At 44.1% G+C, this 18,930-nt stretch overlaps 1 protein-coding gene across 2 annotated transcripts in view; it reads left to right on the top strand.

Moving 5' to 3' along the window:
• Positions 1-7,416: 7,416 nt before the first annotated feature.
• The window catches only part of Rlip (Ral interacting protein), a 30,746-nt gene continuing 19,232 nt past the window's right edge, over positions 7,417-18,930 (top strand). The window contains exons 1-8 of one of the 2 annotated variants that reach the window (XM_050178842.2): positions 7,417-7,589; positions 7,835-7,967; positions 8,487-8,616; positions 10,590-10,792; positions 15,209-15,322; positions 16,790-16,993; positions 17,946-18,064; positions 18,775-18,905. In XM_050178842.2, coding sequence (XP_050034799.1) covers positions 7,877-7,967; positions 8,487-8,616; positions 10,590-10,792; positions 15,209-15,322; positions 16,790-16,993; positions 17,946-18,064; positions 18,775-18,905 — 992 coding nt within the window. In that variant the 5' untranslated portion in view covers positions 7,417-7,589; positions 7,835-7,876. The remainder of the gene's footprint in view (positions 7,590-7,834; positions 7,968-8,486; positions 8,617-10,589; positions 10,793-15,208; positions 15,323-16,789; positions 16,994-17,945; positions 18,065-18,774; positions 18,906-18,930) is intronic. The other variant, XM_050178844.2, reaches the window with a different exon arrangement.

The following is an 18,930-nucleotide window of genomic DNA, read 5'->3' as shown; positions in this document are numbered from 1 at the left end:
AGCCGTAGTGGAGGACTCCGCAATAAATTAAACCACCTGAGGTTCTTTAACGCGCGCCTTAATATGCACGGTACAAGGGCGTTCTTGCATTTCGCCCCCATCGCAATGCGGCCGTCATGGCCGGGATTCGATCCCGCGACCTCGTGCTTATAGCAGAGCTAGGCCAAATCGAGTAAGCAACCACGGCGGGTCGTTAGCGATTTTCCCGGACTCGTTTCATAAACGCGGAATATCAAACGCCCAATAGACCGTATGAAGGTCACGTTGTACTCTATAGACAGCGATAGAGTGCCGATAGTGACGACAATAATAATTAAGTCTAAATAAACAAATTTTCATTCTGTGAAACTAAACATTGTTGGTTTCATCTTCTTTCTTTCTTCTTTCTTGTTATCGCCACAATTGTAGGCATGCTTCAATTGCGTTCGATTTCCGCTTTGTGTAATAATATAATGTTATTTTTACGTTGGTTTCTACTTTGAGCACATAAAAACAGGGTACGTGTCTGACTCGGGAGTATGTGAGTGTCGGGAAAATACTGCCAAATAAAGCAGCGGCGTGTTTAGGCGTTTCTCTTCTGTATATATTTTAATTCGATCAGCCAGATAATTCTATCAATTTCCTCTGTATCGTAAAGGTCGAATTAACGGTCGCCGACTGTATATGTCGAAGCATTCTTTGCCTCGATCTTCTAGTGAGTTCGCGGTAGGTAACCGTCTTGCACAGTTAGGTGCGCCGTTAGGCACTAAGGGGTCAAGCCACGCAAGCTTCCACCAATGACGATGGTGAGTGCAGACACGTGACGCGAATCCTCACTAATGGCGTTGCTGTGCACGCGTAAAACCTGCTTTGAATCCTACAGACCCACTGCATACAATGTCACCGAAGGAAGCTTTAGCTCAGAGGCAACTCCCATGACTCCAACTCAAATGATGTAAAACGCAGAAATGCTTTTGTGAGACAACCCCTAGCGGAATAGAACGGCCACTAGATCACATTTAAATAATTCCTAGTCGTATGGTGTACACGGCAAGGAACTGGCCGATGCCGAAGCGAAGACACTCGAAGAACCAGGGCTTGGAATTCCTTTTTCAAGAGCCGATGCCAACTGCCTTCTCTCAAGTGCCATCCGAAAAGCGACAGAAAAGCACTGGGGCAATTCGGATAATCACCACAGACGGCTCCAAAGATTGGGCCCTACCATGGAATTTAGGCTACCACCAAAAATTCAACGCAGCTGTGCCAGTCTTCTGCATATAGACCAAGGCTGGGGGTGGCGTTTGCACGCGGGTACGTGCACCTCATGCGACGCACCGAGACTTCGGACTGTGAACTGTGCAATGTGAATGGAACTATAGGTCATGAGCTGTGTGACGGCCCTCAGTACGTGTAAGAGCGACAGAAGTTGAGCAACGACCTTACGCGCCTCGAAAGCCCACACCGTTGTCGGAGGACGTTATTTTGGGCCCTTTGCCAGACGTAGGCCTTACTTGACTTTTATAATAAGTACGGGCCTGGACTGTAGGCTTTGAGTAGACCAAATTGCTTACTATATGTTTTACATCCTCCTTCTCTCGTCATCGTCACCCATGATTCGCCTCTTTCTTCCCTTTTTCTTTCCCTCTTCCCCTTCCCCCAGCGCAGAGTAGGTGGCTAGAGGAATGTAGCTCAGGGCGACCTCTACGTATTTCATATAATTAAACCTCTCTCTCCCCCTCTAGTGACTGTAGGAAGCAATATTTTGATTTGGGGCCTGAAACTTTTCACACACATAAACTGTCAAAAATTTGCTAGCTTTAAGAAAGAGTATATATAAGCACGTAGTTTTCTAATCCGTTAATCTGCACCAAATACTGATATAGCAGTTCTTTAAACTGCATCCTTTAGAGCGTCTATAATGGAGAAATTTGATATATGAACTTAGAGTTTACGTTAATTTTTTGCAATTTAGAAGTGTTATTAGGTGCATGCAGTTTACAGAATTGTTTCATTGCCGAGGTATAATGTTTGTAAACTTCATAGTTTCATATTCTGAGGTTTTGCAATTTTGAACAACTTCTATAAAAAATTTACGGCCTAAATAAAAAAAATTTAGTCCCTTTAGCATACGCCAAAGTGGGCGAAGGCGAAAGCCTGCGCGCTCAAGAGACATTAATTAAATTACGCATTCTCATTCGAATGCGTCGTTACTTATTGCTTGTTTTATCCCACCAAAGGTCATGGGTTCGAGCGCTTTGATTGACGCTACCTTAATTAACTGTTTGTTAACTTCGCCTCAAAGGGACACTAAAGCGAAACAATAAATCAGTTCAGACTAATAAAGCTTTGTTTGAGAACCCTGAAGACAGTAATTTCAAAATAATAGTTCGATTATTAGATAAGAAAATGAAGGTCGAGGTATCAGTATTTGAATTTCGCGCCGAAACCGCGACGCCGGTACGTCGGTGTGACGTCAGGGATTCCAAAGTGTGTTTTCGCATTAGGGCCGCGTTGGCTGAGTAATGGTTCCCGAAACTTGCCATGTTTAATATTTGGTTCCTTTAGAACACAATGTAGTCAATCACCGCTATATAGTTAACTAGGCCATAGAAGGTGCCATCAAAATCCATGAAGTCACAGCGACCAGGTGCGGGAACTTCAAGGAGGCGTCGCCACCCGTCTTTCATTCTTGTGCTTTTTCTGGTTTACCAAGCGTCTTATCGTGGTAAGAGTGGTGTTTTTGGTGTCATATATATATAAGTAATTTACTGATGCAGAAGAAATCATTTTTCTCCTTAGTGTCCCTTTAATTAACACCATAAGGGGTTCGAGTGCCTTATACGTTAGGTTAAGGTACAGTTAATATAGAGTTAATTAACTCTATATTAGCTGTATCTTCGCCTTAACACCAAAGGTCGTGGGTTCGAGTGCCACATAAGCTCCAGGGTTCGACTCCCATCGAAGGTCGTGGGTTTGATGTGCCTGAATTAACTCCATCTTAATTAACTTCGCTTTTCTTTTTTTGCATGATGGGCGGCATGGAGTCAGCTGTCGAAGAAGACCACGACGAACGCAAGAGCAGTGGCACGAGCGCGTCTCTGTGCTAGGCGAGCTCACGTGACTTTCTGTACCGCACGTCGCGTTCTCAAGGCCACCGTCTGAAGACGCCTTTAAGGCTTTCCCCTTAAAAATGGGAGGACGCTTAAGTTTCGCCTTTAAAGAGTGGAACGCAATAGCATTCAAAGATCCCTGACTGCTTCTCACGCTTCCCGGCAACTGCAGTTTATGTAACCGTAATGCCTACCGGGAAACAGGTGGTGGTGGTAACAACTTTATTGAAAATCCGGCAAAATCGTGGACTGAGCCTAGGCACCCCCGAGGAGGTCCGGAGATCCTGTCTCCCTGCCGCCTCACGGGCTTGCTGGATGACCCATAGTTGACCTTGGAGGTTTGAGCTGCGCAGCGCGGCCGTCCACCGCACCGCAGCTTCATCTGGGGAGAATGCACTTTCTCTGCCTATAACCTCACATTCCTATAGAATGTGCCTTAGAGATGCGTGAGTCCTTGGTCGATTATTTTTTTTAATCGATTAATCGCTTTCGATGCGCGGTTTTTCATCGTATAATTGATTAATCAAAATTCTTGCCGGGCACTGTTAAAAAGGTTGAAACACAGTTATCTACGTTTGTAGGACCCTATTTTAATGTTTGAGAAGTGGAACCACTTTTTAAACACAAGTGTATAAACGTTTGATAAAGGATAATCTTTAACTTGTTAAAAACTAAACATAGTTGGCACTAGTTCGTGGCTTTTCAAAAGAAACAATATATGTTATAAAACGGCACTTAGTGCAGAATTAAGATACATGGCACTAGTTAATCCCTGCACAATACAGTTAAACAAAAGAAATAAGAAAAATGACAAAAGTGAAACGTGAAGTTCAACTGAAATGTGCAAGAAATTGCAATATGCACATGGGAAAAGAAAATTAGTGTGTAGTATTTTAAACCACATGCTCTTTTCTACAAAGAGACGGAATTTCAATTGGCTGGGATGTTTGGATGAAACCGACCCCTTCTTTGAATGATCATGTTGGAGGCGGGGCGAAGAGGTAGCCGCGTAAGCCACGGTTTATTTAGGCCGGCCGGCCATAATGCCGCAAGGATGACATAATGCCGCAGACCGCCTGGTAGCTCGGGACTTGCGTGGATATAGCGCAGGTATTGGTCACCCGCGATGTAGATTGGTGCTCGAGCTGACGAAACCAGAAAGCAAAGCTGCTCCTGCAAAACGTCGGTAGGCCATGCATCTGCGGAAGGTGTGAGCACAGAACATCGGAAGGCTCGCCTGCTGCTGACTGGGGTCAAATCTCGAATGCCGGTAGCATCAGGGTAGCGGCGGTCGCTGAATGCATCACGAAGGTTGTGCTTGTGGCGTCGGCGTGCCTACGAGAGTGAAATTGGCGCCTAGTGCATGGAGTCGGTGGAAAGGCATTTGTGTATCGGTGATGAGTGAGGTGCTTCCGGACGGAAAGCGGACAGCTTGCGCGAATGTTCAAGGAAGGAGAGTAGCGGGCCGTAGAATAGCCGAAAGTGCTTACGTTTGGCCCAATGAGCCCAGTGAAACCCTTGGAAACAGTCGTCGCGCTGCCTTTGAGCTGGGGAGGCACGAACCGAGTAGAGGTTTGATGCTGGGGCCGGCACGTGCTAACGATAGGCGCGGGTGGACGCAGACGATGCGGGTCGAGAAGACGCGGAATGACGCGACGGTTCAAATGGCGAGAGCGGTCGTGACTGAGCGCTCGAGGTGGCGTACTGAGCAAAGACGGCTGCCCGCAAGTCGTCGTAGGAGTCGGGGTCGGGGGTTGGCAACCGCGGAGCCTGGAACCCAGCCGGAGCCTGAAACCTTGTTGAAAAAGAAGTGGCTTTCCAACGGGATGACCGAGATGTCCGGCATGCCGATGTAGAATTCCCGGACACCCTACAACCGCGGGACGTCTGCCGGACTGCGTGAGGCCGCGTCACTCGCCTTGGCGTATATAGTCGGCGCGCTAACGCTGGCATGCATGGCTGGGCTCGGTCGTCCGGGTAATCAATTTCTGGGAGGCGCCTCGGAGAGGTAGCCGCCGTAGCCAGGGTTTATTTAGGATGGCCAACCATGATGCCGCGGGATCTCGGGAGCGGTCGACACCGCGGCCGCTCAGATCCAGCGCACTAGAGCTTGCTTGCTTGCTCCTCACTTGAGGCGCTTACCCACTACGGGGGATTGGCCAAGGAGCCGGCGGTTAAAGGTTAAAGGGAAGGGGGGAGAGAAAAATCTTGTTCTTGTTCCCTAGCGAAATGGCACAGCCCACTCTGGGGGATCGGCCATGAATCGCGTGGTGAAGGAACTGTTAGCATTTTTAACGGAAAAGTAAATCAAGGTGAAGTATAACGTTCATGTTAATTAAGAAATAGATTTACGTGGCAGACATAGAAACAAAAAAAATATATTTGTATTTAAGCATCAAATATTGTGATTCTTTTTTGTGTGTGTGGTATTAGAATAATTTCGAAGACGCAATCAGAGATTTAATCATCTATCCGCATGTTCTAGGCTGTCCTATTCTCGCGCCACCTGCACGTGAGCCCATCTTCTTCGCCTGCTTTTGAGGCGATAGTCGCGCCACAACAATCACGCAGCCAGCATGCGAGAATGCTCGGACGCTATAGCTTTGCTGGAATCGACCTGAACTCCACTGCTATGTCAAATGCACGTTCCTAACCGGCGCGCACGCTGCGCCACGTCTTTAGTGGACTGGGAGTGGCACGACGATCAACGACTGGGTTGCTATAGTATACCTTGAATGGCGAGGGCATTTCGAGCCTCCGGCTTCGGGTGGCGGGGTGTCCGAGATGTCCGGCATGTTGATGTAGAATTCCCGGACACCCTACAACCGTGCGAAGTGCTGGTGGTGGTAAGTGGTGGTAAGTGGTGGTAAGTAGTGGTAAGTGGTGGTGGTAAGTGTTGGTAAGTGCTGTGTGGGGGAAGCGTGTGGCTCGGCATCACTCGGGACTCGGAAACACAGTCGCTTTGCCAGAGCTACACAGTCACTGCTCGTGCGCCGCCACTCCAGCACGATTTCCAAATTTTCGCGCCACTCCTGTCACTCGAAAACGATTAATCGAGCAGGTCTAATCGATTAAGTCGATTGAATGAAAGGTGGACATCGATGAAGATTAATCGCATTGCGGGATACATTTAATCGATTAATCATTCATCGACATTGCCAGCCCGGCCGATGGCGGCGAACGCTATGCACGAAAGCGGGCTTTCTGGTAGCAATGCGGCCTCTTGCGTGGGTCGATCCCGGAGGTAGTGTACAGCTGCGCCAATAAAATTACATCATTTTCAGGTTTCTGTTATTGTTGCGCACTTTTAATATTTAGTCTGAGAAGATTTAACATAGAAGGCATGCGCTGTCGCTGTTTTGTTTCATGACTTTTGTTTGTGGGCTGTCATTATATAATTTAAAAAAACCCGAGGAATAACCTTGTCAAGAATGTAAGACAAGGTATGAACAACTTTAGTGATAGAATGGTACATATGGCCAATATAACCCGCATATACCGCATGTCATCTAGCAAAGGATGGCATATCTATACCTAAATGTGTGCGGACATTTTCGCTCACGGTGACAGCGGTAAAAACCGAGGCTAAGATGTCGCCAAGACGGGCGCGAGACGCGGATTGTGGAGTGTACAGTGAAAACAATTTATGTATAATCCTTCGCATAACGTACGTCAATTTCACATAGCGTTGGATTCTGATTTCTTTTCTTTTCTTTTTCCTTTGCTTGTCCTTGCTAAATGTTTTATGTATGGCAAAGTCTGTACCGAAACGTTCACGTAATCGACATCAAAGCACGCATTTCTAGCGTAGGCATATTGTTATTGTTGTAACTCATTTTCTTCATAACCTACTTTATCACTACATTATACTCTCCTATTTTTATATTCCTTAACCCGCCTTGCATCTTCTGTGCGCCAGTAGATAACAAGGAACTACATCTACATCTGTGGCTATTCATGATGCGTCCACTGAAAAGTGAGATGTCAGCGGCATTTCCCGTTTTTCTTTTTCGTCTTCTCAATGAAACACAATAAATTAGATAAATAGTAAACACACAAATGCTACTCGGCAAACTGAGTTTGCAGCAAATCTTTTCTCGTGCTTACTTTTAGAAAAGCCCGAACAAGGCGGCGGTGATGTTTCCTGAACTCATCCGTAACAGAAATTTTCAAATCGCGTTTCAATCACAACAAACAGAGGCGCAAAACGAAATACCTTTTAGTTTTCTTTTTTCTTCCGGACCTTCTAACAGCTAACAGAATATAAAAGCTAACAAATAAGGAATAGTTCGGTCAATGCTAGCGATGTCCGAGCTTTTCGGGCTGGCAACTCGGATTGTGCGGTCTCGCGTTCGACGGCAGAGACATCGGCGCGCCCGAGCTAAACTAAAGATGTTCGTCGAGTTCGGCTCTATTTTCTGTTTAAAATTTACCTAAGCACTCGGCGGCGCGTCGTCACGCCAAACGACCCTGCGAGTGAGCGAAGCCCACAGCGTTCAGGTACTGTTGACTCGGAGACGTCATAATGCAGCGCGACGTTTATCAGCTGCCGTATTTACTCCCGACGTCCCTGCGATTGACACTTTCTCCTCACCGAGATAGGTTATCTACTATCCATCGGCTTTCGCTTTTAATAGAGTGACATTATTCGCTGGTTTGCAAATGATTTCACCAGCAAGAGAGGTATCGAAAATGTCGGTGAAGGAGACGTCCTTGTATCACGTGCCGTGTTTCCCTACTTGCAGAGGTTGCGACTCTCGCACCGGTTCTGCTAGCCGGCTGTGGGAATGGATTTTGAAAGCCCTGACGTCGAGAAAGACTTTCCAGGGCTTTACGCGTCCGAGGCGGTTGGGAAAGGACAGGAGCGAGATGTCACCTGTGAGTACATTGTATCTCAATGGATAACGGTGTTTTGTTTTCCATGCTTAAAGAAGTCGGGTTTCGTGTGTGAGTGCTAGCGCTGTAAGTCAGTCCGCAGATATTCGTCGAAATAAAAGCTATCAGTAACAAATTAAGTGGCTTCAATAGTCTCGGATGCCTGCCTAATTTGAATAATGTGTCAAAATACATGTGCATCGGGACGAAGACAAACGGCGGAATGTTATGGCTTGCTGGCAGAGTGATGCTTTATGCATAGGTGTGCATAGATTATTTATGTAGCACTAGGACCACTGGTCTCTTTTAATAGGTGCGTCGCAAGGACACGAGACGAACACATGAACACACATAAACGCTGCTATTTGTGTGTTTGTTGTCTATCTGTGTGTTCAAAGTGTCCTGTCTGTGCCTTCATGTGCTCGTGCTTGCACTACACAAATATTTCAAGATGACATACCGACAAGCCCGTATCACAAGCTTACATGTCAAATTATTTTGTTGCCATTATTATTTCTGCAGATAGTGATGATGAAAAGGTCTCGAAGAAGGAACTCCTGATTGGCAAGCTCAAGGATAAAAAGGACAAGAAGGACAAGGGATATGTTGCATTTGAAGGGGAAAGCTCAGAAGGAGAAATGGATGAGTCACGGTAAATTGTGCCCCAGTCTGATATGGTTGTGTTTTATGTGGTTGCTTGCTTTTGACCAGTTTTTGAAGTTTGTCACTGTGATCTATGCAACACTTGACTGGAAGCATGCTGTTTGGAGATTGTGCAAGCACTATCTTTTGCATGCTGTTATAAAGAAAGCTCTGGTGATTGACCACTTTCTTAAACTGCAGCATTTTGACTACTAGTAAAGTGGCAGCAGACACGTTCATTAAAGCACACCTGCTAACTCTCCCGAATTTTTTTTAATGTTTACAAATTTGGGCTCGTATGATTTTACGAATGCTGCATGAAGTTACGTAAAAAAAAAATTAAAGTTTATAGATATGCTTTTAAGCTGTTAAAAGACGGGGCTGTGCAAGATAGGAAAAATGCATGTAAAAAATAAATTGCGATGGTACTTGCACCACAATCTTAATAGTGTGCTTGGATTTATGTGGACATTAAAGAACTCCAGGTGGTCATAATTATTCGGGAGCCCCCCGCTACGGCGCGCCTCATAATCAAATCATGGTATTGGCATGTAAAACCCCGTAATTAAATTTTTTTTAACAATTTCAATAGCTGTTCCAAGTTTGCTGCTGCTTGTGTGCTGTGCCTAAAGGTAAATAATTGCTAGTGAAGTGTATACATATGTGACAATCTGGGTGCTGAAGGCAAAGATAAAGAAAAAAAAAGAAGGAAGAAAAATGCATGCTATGCCTTCCATCCATAATGCGCGATATTGTGTCCGAGGGGTATTTGCAAATTGTAAAGCTGACAGTTTGGCAGGTTTGACAAAGCAGCATTGCACTTATCAGTGACTTATCAGTGACAAGCTTACACTAATTGGCAGCATAATTTGTTTCTGATTCTGTTGTGTGCTGCAATATCCGCAGAACAACACTAGACGGATCTGCTTTAGGCATCAGTGGGTTACTAAGATACTTACAGAATACATAACATTTAGAGGGTATGTTTAGCCTCACCTAGATGCTGCGGAGTCTCAAATATGTGTGCCTGCATGGTCTAACAAGGACCATTACTCTTAGTTGTACGAGACAGTGATCCGAAAGTCGAATTTTCTTTACATTCCGTTATTACGCACTTAAAACTATCGGAATGCATTTCAGTGTAAAGCAGATAACTGCTTGCCAGAAAGTCATGACCCTAGATGTCAGCAATGAAGAGAGGGTCTTGTAAATAATATGCCATGCCCCTTTGAAAAAACCTCGATGCTGTATTCCTTTCATCATAAGTTCTTCCTGGTTAGGCTACCTGCTTGCCTCCTAGCTTTGCCTTAACTGATTGATGGCACTTTCTGAATGTTCAGACTCATTTGAGGGAAATGACCATATGTGCATAAAGTTGAGCTTACCACTGTGACCGTCATGCATCTCAGAAAATCAACTTTCATGACTGCTGCAATAGCCACCTAGATCTGCCATCTTCTATTATTATGTTGACACAGATTCCAATTATTAGGATAAGCATTAAAATTTAATGATGGAAAGGAAAAGCCTTACATGCAGTTTACAGCGAAAGCAAAGCATCTTGAATATTCCTTGTATAACAAGCGAAGCTGTTATATTTTAATTCTTGTGTTAGTTTTGTCAAGCAACCTTTTTTGACAGTACCATATCTTACAAGTAGTTTCCACCCTATCACTTTCAAGTTAGGCTTTAACTGTGAGATGCACACTTTCAACAGCCATACATACCTGTGGGCGCCATTGGCTTCATTGCTCATGTTCATTTAATGAAGCTTTTGGATCTTAATGAAGTCTGTGAACTTCAATTTCAAAAGCCATTGAAAGTACATGGGCGACAGAGATGTCAATATCACTAGCATGGATATATGAATAACTGATAAAAGGAAGCTAGTTCATGCACAGGTTCTATGAGTTCATATCATGGTTGTGCTGTTCATTGCATGTAGAACTATTAGTGTTATATGTCCTTCCTTTGCAACTTCAGCGGCAAGAACAAAAAGAGTAAGGCTCCGTTCAAGTTTCCTGGAAAGGAAAAGAAGGAAAAATCTCAAAAAAACAAGGAAAGCATCAAGCTGAAAGACTCCAAAGACGCCAAGAAAGATGCAGAGAAAGACAACAAGGATTCAAAAAAGAAAAAGGAGAGCAAGGTGAAACTTGTCAAGAAAAAAAAGAAGGCAGAAAAGGCTGGTATGTATGCTTTGGGGAAAGTGCAAAGCTCATCAAAGTGCAAAGCACTTGATGAGTTTTGACTGCTGTGACACCATGTCCACGCATATGAGGAAGCTATGAATGTCCTCTGGGAGAGTGTTCTCAATCTCACTGTCGGGGATACAGTAACTTTAGTGAGGTTTTAGTACTGGACGTGTTGGTGTCCGTGGGTCACAGTGTTCTTGGCACTGAGTGCAGATAGCATGCTTGTCACTGTGGCACGAATGCTGTCCGTAAGCGCCGCCAAATGCGCTGCTAGCCTGTGAAATCTTGTGGAGGAGGCCACTCGGTGGCAATAGCAGAATGCTGATGTTTTTTCAGGTCAGGTGCTTGGTGCCCAAGCAAGTACACTCAGATGTATATCTTAGTGGCATGACGTTTTTATATATATATATATATATATATATACGCAGCAATTCTTCCGAATTTTCCACAAAATGTACGAATTTCGAGCAGTCTTACGATTTTACGAATCTTGCTTGAAATTTTACGGTAAACATTTCATTTGCAAAAAAAAAGTTATAATGTACTGAAACTACACCCTGGTACCTCTGTGCCGCGACGAGAGGGCAATACGTATGTGCGGTATCATCATCAGCAGCTGTCTCATTGTAGTGACTTCTGTCATCTGCTAGAGAGATCATGAATCCATATCAAAGTTTGATAGTGCATCTGTAAACCTGTTGCCATACTGTTGCCTTTGTTCACATTGGTGCGCGGGTTTGGACTTCAGTCAGCTTCAGTCACTGCAGTGTTGGCCTTGCCGTTTGTGTGACTAGCTGCCGCGTCGGACACAGTGCAACTCCGGCCTGTAGTGGCTTTGCAGTGCAATGGCGGGCTCAAAGCCCCGACAGTACTTTCAAGTGTTTTTGGAATCGTACACAGCAGAATTTCCGTGCTTCGTGCCGTCGAAGAAAGGGGAGTTCAGATTCTGCACCACGTGTGCCTGTGATATGAACATCTCGCATGGTGGCAAGTCTGACATCAAGGTCCACATCGCTTCGAAAAAGCATTAGGGATACGTGTGAGCCGCGGACAGCCAGCCAAGCCTAGCAAGTTTTGTACGCAGCAACAACGACCTCGGTGTGATTTGTGCAGAATGCCTCTTCACAGCGTTTTTACTTGAACACAACATCCCGCTGAGTGTCAGCGATCACGCCGGACTGCTTTTCCGGAAGATGTTCCCCAAATGTGAAGAAGCGAAACGCTACACCTATGGACGAACAAAGACGACATCAATTGTTCAGGAAATGGCTGCCACCGCGGAGACTCCTTTGCTGAATGCCCTAAAACAGCAAGTATTTTCGATTGCTGTGGATGGCAGTAACAATAGGGATACGCAGCTTTACCCTATTGTTGGGACATATTTTGTTAAACGAGTAGAGTCGAAAGCCGCCTTCTTTGCCTCTGGGCAATCTAAGGGGAAGCGACGGGTCACAAGATTGCAAATCTGGTTCTGGATGAGATGAATTCTTGGAGTTTACCTGTGGGAAACCTGTTGGCTATGTGTTTGGACAATGCCAATGTCATGATTGGCAAGAAAAACAGTGTTTCTACTGTATTGAGAGAGGCTATACCATGTTTGATAGGGGTTGGTTGCCCGTGCCATCTTATCAACGTAGCCGCCCAAAAAAGAGCTTCATGTCTTCCTGTAAAGGTTGATGAGGCTTTGGTTGACATATTTTTTTTACCTAGAGAAAAGCTCGAAACGGAATGATCAACTTAAAGTGTTCAAAAAAAAAAAATGCATGACGTCGAGGTCGGAAAGATGAAGCATTCGCCGACATGTTGGCTGTCGTTGGGAAAGTGTTTTAAGAGGCTGCTCGACCAGTGGAAACCACTACTCAGCTTTCTTTATTATCTTAAACAAACCAGTGCAACAAGCAGAGCTTGTTTTTGGAGTCATACCAAATTCCGAAGACTTCCTCACAAACCCCCAAGAACCCTGCACTGACCCCAAAGTCTGCTACACATCTTCACAAGAATGCTGCATTCCTCGGGGAAAAAAAAGCATCGATGGCGATGAACTCTCGCTAAAGAAGAGAGGAGCTCATTCTGGACGTCATGCAAAAAAACTGAAACTTCATACCAAGGATTCTGGGGAAGCCAGCCACGTGACCCGTGAGGAGTGCCTGTTTTATTTTTGTCATTGGAGCTAAACAGGGCATGCTGTCTTTTTCTCCAAAATGTTATACCACTTTTTGAGAAGGCAAACTGCCTTCTTCAGACACAGGCTCCTCAGATTCACGTACTGAGGGGCCTCTTGAACCGCCTTTTCGAGGATCTCCTGACTAAATTTGTGCGCCCAGGTGTTGTCAAGGCATGTCATTCATTGCTGGAAGTTGACTATGAAGCTGCAGAGAACCAGAAAGGTGATGAAGACATAGTCATTGACAGCACAAACTACCCTGTGGTTGAGACACTGAGCTGCATTGAGAGAGAGCAGTTCTCTGCTGTATGTCTGTACTTAAGGGCAGCATGCAATTACATTCGCCACAAATTCCTGCTAGAAGACGTCAATCTCAACATGGCTGAAGTTGCTCAAGTACAAGCTCTGGAAACTGCTTCATTCAACAGTGTACATCATTTAATTATGGCATTCCCTGCTATCCTACCTCAGCAGAGTGGCGAATCAAAAGAAGAAGCAATCAGCGTACTTCAAGTCGAGTTTGCCAACTTGCAAGCATATCACGTTCCAGCTGACGTATTGAATGAGCCAAGGTGCGACGTGCAGTGGTCGCAATTAGGAAGCGTTTGAAGTGTCGACGGATCGCTCAGATTCCACAGAATTTCAGTGGTTATGCTGGGTATTCTCTCCATTCCCCTCAGCAATGCTGAATGTGAGAGAATATTCAGCACTGTGAACAAAACTCGGAGTTTTGCTCATCTGTGTGTGAGAAAACACTCTAAAGTCTGCTGATCATCAAGAGGCACCAAAGTGGTACTGGCTTTGAGCAAACCTACACTGAGAAGTTTCTGAAGTAGGCAGAGTCGGCAACAGCAAAATCATTGCAAAAATAAATTATGCCCCAGTGGAGTTTTCGCTCTTTACTCTCCAAGACATGGATTTCACTCGCAGTTGTGAAAACGTGAGTAAGCTTGTCGCAAAAAGTAAATTCCTTAAAAAAAAAAAAGAAAGTACTGCCACGTGCGCCGCGATAGTTTTACAAATTTCCAAATCTTCAGGTTGGCAGGTATGTATATGTATCACGTCATGTATTTAGATTGGAGGTGGAGCAGCCATCTAATGTTTGACTTGCATCAGCTTAGCGACCTTTTAAAGGGGAACTAAATGGAAATAGTAATTTTAGCTGTAGTATTAGTAAATCACGGTTGGGAAATAGGCTATTATCAGGAGTGGAAGCTTGACGTCACCAGCTCGCCATGATATCATTGATTTTGGCAGTCTTTACATGAGTCTTGTTAGCTGTTGATCAGTAGAGAAGGACTACATTGCGTTATAAAAGAGCAAAAGACCCAGCCTAGCAACGTTCTAGAGATTCTTCCTGTGCTAATGCAGCCCAAATACAAGGAAACATACTTCGAAATGAGTGACGTCAAACTGTCATATTGGTGCTGAGGCTTCAGTGCAAAATTCAAGCTAGAGAAGTGTTATCATTTTCTCCTATAATAATCAACATTTTTCTGTCAAATTAATGATAATAGAGTTTTAAGGAGCACCTTGCCGCTCTAAACTGATTTAATATTGATCTTCAGTGGCTTCTTTAACTGTAGCTCATCAGTGTGCCTGTTTGTTACTTGCAAGGTACCATTATGTTAATTTCTTTGCATTTATCAGTGTTGAGTGTTGGTGGAAAAAATGGTTTTCAAAGTCCAAAACATGCAAATTTGAGTCTGTGGTTTATTTCTATTTAATTTGTGTACTGTGTACTATTCAAGTTATGCTATCAGTGACAGTGCTGCATACGTTTATTTGACGACTTTATTGTAAAATATATCTTTTACCTTTTTTACCATTGCCATTCATAGCAGTAGTTTATCTTCTATGTGTGTCGAGTTTAGCAAAACTAATTTCAGAAGAATACAAATATAGTTGCTGAGCAATCTTTAAAAGTGTGATTCCTCAAACTTTTCAGTTATTTGGACCTACCCGTGACAACTGATATTAAACAACCGGCATATCACAGCAACAGAAATTTTGGCTGCCTTATGCAATTTCATGAATAAACTTCATACCCATGTCTATTTCCTGTGGTGCAGATAATTGTAGTTGCAAATATTTAATACACAATCGCCATGTTCAGTAATCTATTAATTTTGCCAAAATTTTGCCAATATTAATTACCATATTTTGGTATTCATTGGCTTCGACTAGTATACTCATATTTTTCTCTTGTCACATTCTTAAAATTATTTTCTGTGTATCTTTTTCAGAGGATCCTATTTTTGGCGTTCCCTTACTGACTGCGCTTGAAAAGAACCCATCTGATGATGGCATTGAGTTGCCTGCTATTGTGCGGGAGTGCCTTGACTACATTGAAGAACATGGTGAGTGATTCAGAAACACACTTTCTAAGTATAAATAGCCATTAAAAGCCATACAAACTGGCGGTGTTTATTTCTTTACAATTTAACCCTTTGAGGGCCGATTTTTTTCGCCATATGCGACCCCCTAGGGTCGATATTTTTTTATTGCGGATCCAATTCTTAGAGAGTTACTTCAAAATAAATTTACCATAATTTTTCTACGGTGACAGTAAAGTGAGAAAAATATTTTGTGTTGGTATATATGTACTCTTCATTAATGAAGAACAGCAATAAAAAAAAAAGGAAATAAACTTATAAGAATTGAAAATTTGATGCATTGTTATAGTTCAAGGCTTTGAAAATGCACACACGAGAATATTTCGCAAGACTCAAATGAGAATGCTCGCACGAGAATACTCGCAAGACTCAAGACTCTTACACTAATGTGTACATCCATAGCATAATTGAACTGCGTTGGTGCGCGCACTCAAGAAAACTGCAGTTGTGTGCTTGTCAAAAAGGCAAAACGTGCGACAAACTTCCGCTAAACTTCATCTTATCGGCAACCAGAGGTAATTAGTTTTCGCGAATCTGCAAAAAAATAATAATAATAAGCAACAGAAACGCATGCATGGCGGCATCCTTCCTATGCACGCCCCCGTGAGCACTAAACGAGCGAGAAACAAATGGTCGTCCTTTGAGCTATTAGTAACGAGCTAGCCATCAGTTTTGCAAGCGCAAGAAGCCGAAACTGCCCGCGGAACAAAACCGAAACTGCCACCCGCCCGCGTGTGCGCGCCAATGCGCGAGTGGTACTATATAGGTGTGCGGGAGCGAACTAGAGCTAAAGCAAACGATGCAATGAAAACCGAGAGAGGGAGGCGCGCGAAAAAAATTCCTAGTATTCCCATATAGTGGCAGCACATGACAGAAAAAGTTAGGAAATTGGCGCGCTTTTTAAACATACAGACGACGCCGTAAATATACGGCATCGACCATTTTGGACTTCATTCGCAGCACCGTATGTTTACGTCACTGATCCTCAAAGGGTTAATGTCTGAGAAATGTTGGCATACATCGATACTGATTAGCAGTTATGTCATATGCCATTGATGACCGATCAGAAGGCTGAAGTCAAATGCTGCGGCAGGGTCTTGTCCCTCTCCCATCTATCTGGCTCCGTAATGGCTCAGGAGGACATACATTCACAGTATGTTTAGCAAAAATAGACTACACTGATGTGCATCTGTGTGGACCCGCAGCACAAATGCTGGCGCCCCTGCATTGGTGCCCATCTTGCCCCTTCATGCAGCACATCATGCTCTTGTTAGAAGCTTTCCAAAGTGCAGTTGGTGGTCAATTAGTGCAGTGCTTACCTGAGCGGATGCTCATGGGCCTGCACAGGTACACGTCGCAGTAATGGCTACTCCTTTGCACTTTCAAACAGCATAACGCATTTCCGCACTTATCCCTTTTCTTGCTCTGCAGGTCTGACCTGTGAGGGCATCTACAGAATGTCTGGTGTGAAGTCAACCGTACAGCAGCTTCGGGCAGCCTACAACCGGCACGAGCAGGTCTGCCTGAGTGAGCATGGGCCTCAAGTGGTGGCCAGCCTGCTGAAGCAGTTCCTCCGTGAGCTGCCAGACCCTGTGCTCACCAGCGAGCTGGGCCCAAAGTTTGAGGAAGCTGCTGGTAAGCCGCAGTAACTTTATTTTTTATTCTTGCAGGCATCGGTGGTATCCTTGGGTAACTGCAGACTTGCAATGCGGGCAAGCTGGTAGATGTCTGTTATTGAGTCTAATATGCTCATAAAGCAACCAAGAGTAGTAATAAATCGTGCTGTGTCAGCTCAAAAGGCAGGTTCATAATTATGACCAGCATGTCCAACTGGAAAGGCTACAACAGAGAAAGTGATGGGCAGCAGAACTCTCAACTAAAAGGGTTTATTATGAAAAGTACCCTCATACATAACAGTATAGTATGTATAGAGGAAAGCAACAGCATCATTGTTGTAGTCAGTGACAGACATTGTGCCTACCCTGCATCCTTCCTACTCCCTTCTTAATAAGTCTGCTTCCTCGTTATGTTAATGTGCATCCCTTATTGACACATGCATGAAAGAGAGAAGAATGACCACACTCGTATTCTTTTAGAGCACCTCTTGCTTAAAAAAAACTTCGTCAGTGGTGCACACATGTTGTCCCACTTCATCTTCTGGGACATAAATCATAATTATGACATTCAGTCGTTAACAGACTGCTTTATCTGCAATTGTGCGTGAGATATGATGGAAACAAACAGCACAAGAACACCTGTGTGCAAAAGTAACAGACCCTTTCCCCCTTCCTTCCCAACTTTTGGGCACTTATAGTTTATTTAGCTACCTCTGCACATCAAATGTCCATACTTTTGTCTCCATGTACTGCTCATTCATGTTGCAGTAAGCACAAGACTGATGCTGCACATCTTTGCAATGTGAATATCTCACACATGTCAAGTTTCCTGTATTGCATTATGTTTGTGGTTGTTTTATCTGTGCAGATATGGTAGTTTTCTTTATGGCTCCTGTGTTTCATAAATATTAGTGGCATGCTTGGCACGTGATTCTTAGTGTGTAAGCTGGAAACTGCTTCAAACATTGCAGCCATCAAAGATGAGACAAGACGAGTGGAAACCATCCAGAAGTTGATTGAGCAGCTGCCCACACCTAACCGGCTCCTGCTGTCGTGGGTGTTTGTACATATGACCAACGTTATCCGCATGGTGAGTCTTTTTATTTTGCTTCTGCTGCAATGTTTTATTCGTGCAGTAGTCATGGTGTTAAAGCTGGAATTGTCACATGTTGTACGAATGCATATTTTTATTTCATTATCACCTGAACTAGCAGCCGGTCAAGCTAACCCTCTGCCCATATCATGGCTGTTTGAGAAATTGTTACATTCACCAACGTAAGAAACAAGAAGGCTATTAAAATATTTTATGATGCCTTTTCACTGTAATGCCTATGTGCCTTGGTAGTAGAAAGAAGTCTGCAAATAAAGTTTGAGGCACTGTGCATAAATTTGCCACTGAAAGGACTTCTGGTAGCAAGGCCAAGTCTCTTGCACATGGTACTGCTGGTTTATGTGCTCCTGCTCATCAAACACTGCTTTATCTGCACTTGGTGAACTTTCCATATCAAGGTGCAGATAATGCACACCTCGGTAAAGGATACATGTTTTCTGCAGTGCAATATTGTTACACCGTTTAGCATGCACTTGGCGAATGGTGTCTGTTGCCCCAAAGGTTTCGTGCGCACCTTTGCATTTTTTCCTGCCTGGTTGTTGTTCCTTGTTTAGATACATGAGACAAAAGGCTTCAGACAAGATTACACGAGCAAGTGCAAACGCTACGTATAACTTGCTGTCACAAGTAAGATGTGCAGCGGAAAGCACTTGTTGTAATATCAGTATTCCTGTATTGTTGCTTTACAGGAGAAGCACAACAAGATGAACCTGCAGAATGTCTCTGTTGTGCTGAGCCCGAGCATGCAGATCAGCCACAGGGTTCTCCACGCTTTGTTCTCACATGCACCAATTTTCTTCAAGGATGTGAAAATCGTCAAGTAAGCTGCAGCACCATGCATTATG

Source organism: Dermacentor andersoni, chromosome 5 (assembly GCF_023375885.2).
Source record: "Dermacentor andersoni chromosome 5, qqDerAnde1_hic_scaffold, whole genome shotgun sequence".
Classification (NCBI taxonomy): domain Eukaryota; kingdom Metazoa; phylum Arthropoda; class Arachnida; order Ixodida; family Ixodidae; genus Dermacentor; species Dermacentor andersoni.
This window is presented reverse-complemented; position numbering and strand designations above follow the sequence as displayed.